The sequence below is a fragment of the Ipomoea nil genome, unplaced genomic scaffold, assembly GCF_001879475.1.
Source record: "Ipomoea nil cultivar Tokyo-kokei standard unplaced genomic scaffold, Asagao_1.1 scaffold1237, whole genome shotgun sequence".
Taxonomy (NCBI): Eukaryota; Viridiplantae; Streptophyta; class Magnoliopsida; order Solanales; family Convolvulaceae; genus Ipomoea; species Ipomoea nil.
In genome coordinates, this window is record NW_017617665.1 from 1,323,382 (window position 1) to 1,328,453 (window position 5,072).

General features: G+C 32.4%; 1 protein-coding gene across 1 annotated transcript; it reads right to left on the reverse strand.

Moving 5' to 3' along the window:
- Positions 1–4,142, reverse strand: LOC109184023. Its single transcript, XM_019334058.1, has 2 exons — positions 3,029–4,142; positions 1–23 (listed from the first exon to the last, which is right to left on the reverse strand). The coding sequence occupies exon 1, from the start codon at positions 3,692–3,694 to the stop codon at positions 3,032–3,034; it is 663 nt and encodes a 220-aa protein (XP_019189603.1). The 5' UTR covers positions 3,695–4,142; the 3' UTR covers positions 1–23; positions 3,029–3,031.
- Between the last annotated feature and the right edge of the window lie 930 nt (positions 4,143–5,072).

A 5,072-nucleotide genomic window follows, 5' to 3' on the forward strand; every position in this document is an offset into this window, starting at 1 on the left:
TTGGGATCTTCATCATGGAGAATATAATAAATCAGCAAGTCCGAGATGATATGCATACACCATTACCTACAAATGATTCACATTCCAGCTGAGATTTCCAGTTCACTTCAAATAGCTTTTGTTGCTTCACTATCCCTTGCTGTTCTTTGTTGGGAAGAGGGAAGCATTGTATGTTAACATAGGGATAGATTCTAACCTTCTTGAGTTCATCATTAATGGAGGCTATGAGAGAAATAAAATGGACTTGGTTCGACAGCATAACGATTCGATTGACCTGTTACATGTAGTATATGTTAATATAAACTTTCTCAACCTACTGAAGTCCAACGATTCAAAAGGCTCTCATTTAAGAAACCTTATCTTAATAGCTTCTTATTTTAATAATAATGATAATAATAATCCAAACAAAACTATATACAAAATAAAATGAAAATTAAAAAGAAGAAGAAGAAGAACCCATCAATGTGGGCAAGTATTGATAAGTCAAAAGGCTTTTATTTAAGATGCCTTAGTTTTGGCTTCTAATTTTAGCTTATTTATTTATTTATTATTTATTTATTAGTGGGATTTGGGAAAGATTAACCCCAAATGTATGTGTTGTTTTAGTTTTTAGTAGTTTGGAGCAAATTACTGAGTTATTAATAATATTTTTGGTGTTTTGATTAAATATAAAATATTAAAATGACGAATTTGTCAATAATAATAATTTTTTTGTTTTATTATTTTATTATTATTATTATTATTATTATTTTTTTATTATTATTATTATTATTATTATTATTATTATTATTATTATTATTATTATCCAAACAAAATCATATACAAAATAAAATTAAAATTAAAAAAAAAAAAATAAGTAGAAGACAAAACGAAGCCACTGGCTCCCCTTTGTAAATAATCCCACATTGAAAATGTTTGGAAATAGGAGCTCTTGAGCTCATCTATATAAGAGGAGCATTGCTCCTCTTACAAACTTCTATACAAGGGGATGAGCATTAACATAATTGCTTGCCCATCAATGTGGGCAAGTATTGAGATGTCCAATTTTTTTTTTTTTGTTTTTTTGTTTTTTTTTTTTTTTTTTGTGAAGTGAAGGAAAATTATAAATGGAAAGGAAATATTTCAATAATAATATTCTACTTCATCAAATAGTAAATGCATATTTTAAAAAATAGTAAAGATAAATTAAAAATAGAACGAAAATATTTCAATAATAATATTCTACATCATCAAATGAAAATAGAACGGAAATTAGGTAAAAATAAATATTTATCTATATTCTAATTGACTGAAAAGAAAAAAGAATAATTGACTGAAAATGAATCTAATATTACTAATTGAATGAAAATATAAAAGGAAATGAATATTGCAAATAAAAAATGATCCATAATTGAATAAAATAAAAAAATGGTTAGATCATTGCATTTTAATTAAAAATGGAACGGAAAAAATTGGAGGAAAATATTTCAATAATAATATCCTACATTATCAATAGTAAATGTATATTTTAAACAATAGTAAAGGTAAATTAAAAATGGAACGAAAATATTTCAATAATAATATCTACATCATCAATTAAAAATGGAACGAAAATTAGGTAAAAAGATCATTGCATTTGATATTCTAATTGATTGAAAATAAAATAAAAAATAATAATTGGTTGAAAATGGATCTGATATTACTAATTGACTGAAAATATAAAAGGATCACTAATTGAGTGATATTCTACCATTATATATTTTCACTTGAGTAACCAGTCCTGATAGATTGAAGGTGTTAGCTCTAGACGAAGATGGACAAGATTGTACGTGTTGTCACTACCAATGTCGTCTACAAAGAAGTTTTAATAATGTGTAAATATAATCGGTGATATTATGTTTTTTTTTTAATGAAAAAATTGCTATATATCTAAACAAAAAAATATATATATCTTCCATACAAATAAATAAGGATATCAATTCATTTCTATAACTGAGTTGTTAGAAAACGAGCACATTTGCCTAATTTATGAAAATACTAAACAATGATAAATAAAATCTTCAAAGTTATAGCACTTCATGCGTACATTAGACATTATCTATTAATTTGAGCAATTATTTGCACAAATTCAAGCAATGATAACATCAAAATATATAAACGATCAAAGTCATATCTTTAATTGCACTATATAATATTTGATGTTATAATTTAAATAATTATATATCGATTCATATATTCTTAATATTATACAACAAATTCATTCCGTGCATCGCACGGGTGCAAATACTAGTTTTTTAAAAAAATAAAATAAATGACGTTGGTTTTCTTTGAAAATTTTCAATTCCCATTGAAGCGACTAGAATGGTCATTGAAAAAATTGTAAGTAAATATATTATAATTTACTACGATAGTTATGTTGAATATATTAAACGAAATATAATGGTAATTATTATAAAATAATGTTTATATATATTAGGATTTTCTTGAGTTGCAAGCTTTCTCAAGGTGAATTCATTGAGTCAGAAAGACAAGATATATTGTCTGGTGCGTTAGGAAATGATGAGCATCCGGCTGTGTTAGTGATATGGGAATTGAAGTAGATATGGCATAAAAAAATGTATTTGGCTATGCAGCACATGACAAATTATGCCGTGCAACACAGTTGCAAAACGGTGTCGTTTTGATTAAAAACAACACCGTCCAACTTAAAAAAAAAAAAAATCATTTTTGATTGCCGTTAACAGCGTTATGATGTGCATAATTTGAACTTATATCGAGAATTAATAAACTATATATTCAGAATTAATGAATCAAATCTTGTAGTACAAATTTTGACCTAACATTCCTTGTAGTCAAACTAAATACTCACTTTATACTTGAGTGATATACATATATGTTCAAAAACGCATTTTATCCTTGAGCCATTTAAACAACTCTCTCAATCATTTGAGACAATTCTTTCAAAAAATAAAAAAAATGATCGTACTTAAAAGATTCAAGCCTCTTTCACTTGAGCCAACATGATTGGGATCAGATATTCATGCAGAATAAATCAGCAAGTCCGGGATGATATGCATACACCATTACTTGCAAATGATTCACATTCCAGATGAGATTTCCAGTTCACTTCAAATAGCTTTTGTTGCATCACTATCCCTTGTTGTTCTTTGTGGGGAAGAGGGAAGCATTGTATGTTAACATAGGGGTAGATTCTAAGCTTCTTGAGTTCATCATTAATGGAGGCTATGAGAGAAAGCCGATTGGGTGCTTTGATTTTGATATGAATGTCCTGGAGGTTTGGGGCGATAACGTGAGACAAAGGGTTTGATGGGTGCGAAGAAGAATTATGGTATTTGAGCGAAACTAAACTTGGGGCAACAATGTTGACGCCGAGGTTGAATCCTACGTTTTCAGACAACACCAATCTGGCAAGGCTCTGGGTGAGAATGTTGCGGTCCGGGACGGAGTTCCGTGGCTGAAACCGGCAGAATTTCAGACGCAAATCTTGAACGGCGGCCAAGGTTCCGGGGATTAAGTCCATCGGGAGGCGATCTGAGCGCCGGAGAAACGTCACCCTCGTCAGCCTCAACTGTGTAAGGGATTGGTGGCGCGTGAGGTCGATGTTCATCCTGAAAAGCGGCGGGTGTTTGCCACGCACCGGCGACGGCGAGTACTTGAAACGGAAAGCTTGGAGAACCCGGGACTGGATGTCCATGGTCACCGTCTGCGGGTAGCATCTCCGAACCACGCATTCGAAATACTTGAGATTCTCCGCCGGAATCACAATCTTGTAGACGCCGCCGACGGCTCTCTCGATCCGGTCGCAGTTGCGGATGCGGAGGTGCTCGATGGCCGGCGATCCCAGCAGGAACTTGTGCAACACGCGATCTCTCCTGGACAACGCGCAATCCACAAAACCGATCTTCCGCAGATTGGGAAGCTTCACCTCTAATCTCTGAAGAGTGAGCTTGCGGCGAGAGAATCGGCGCCCAAGATTCTCTGGAACCCGGTGTAAGTATTGATCGGCGCCGAGGGACAACCGGCGAGACAAACATCCTGCTCTTTCACTCTGTCCTGATCGGCCACAATACCCAGAACTCGGTTGCAGTAGAGAAGGGATTGTTTATTTGGGAAGTCGATTTGCAGCCTGCTTCTCCGCAGAGACGACGGTATATCTTGGTAAAAGGCGCGTACGCGGCGCTCCGCTCCCGCGTAGAAGCCTTGTATGTTGCTGGGAGATACCTGATTTTCATTGGAAACTAGGATTCTCAACTCGGGGAAAGGGTAATCGGAGACGCAGCGGTGCCAGTCTTTGGACAAGGCGGATGCGCGGTGGACATCTTTAACCGGAAGCCTCGCCAAGATTTGATGAATTATTGAATCCGGCAAGCTGCTTATGAAATCAATGCCTTCTGTTTTCTGCCGTTTTACTGTCCCACCAATACAAATTAAAGGACTCATTTTTGAAAGACTTTAATAATTTTTCAAAATAAACTTTTATTTTAATTTACTAGCTTATTTTGGAAACATTACCAAACATAACCTAAAATAAGCTATGCCAAATTGAGGTTGAATGTGCTGGACGAAATCTTGTTCTTTCTTAGGACTGAATTTATAAAGAAAGTTTGGTAATAATTAATAATTAATTTGTATACATAAAAACATAATTCTATTCCTGCCAATACTAGGAAAAGATTTTTGTTTGTATATTTAAAATTAATCTTTTTTTAGAGATATTAAATAATAATAATAATAATAATAATAGATGCTTTATATATGGTAAATTATTAATATATGTCGAAAATACTATAAACTAATAGTATTTTACGCGCATTGCGCGATTGAGATAATGCCCAATATTTTTTTAAAAAAAATAAGTACTTTAAAGTATATCAAGGCAAGATTATATTGAAATTGTTCATGCATAGATAATTGAATGTTAAATTTGTGTATTTAAATAGGTAATTCTAAGTTTACAAATGCAAAATAATATAGTCAAGATTGATTATAATTGTCAATAAAATAATTGTATAGGTATGGTTGAAACCAAATACGAGACATAAGGGAGAGCAAATAAAAATTAGGGCATAAGA

Bases quoted from the DNA above. Each gene is read 5' to 3' on its own strand.
- LOC109184023 (XM_019334058.1), bottom strand. From the start codon at position 3,694: ATGGACATCCAGTCCCGGGTTCTCCAAGCTTTCCGTTTCAAGTACTCG.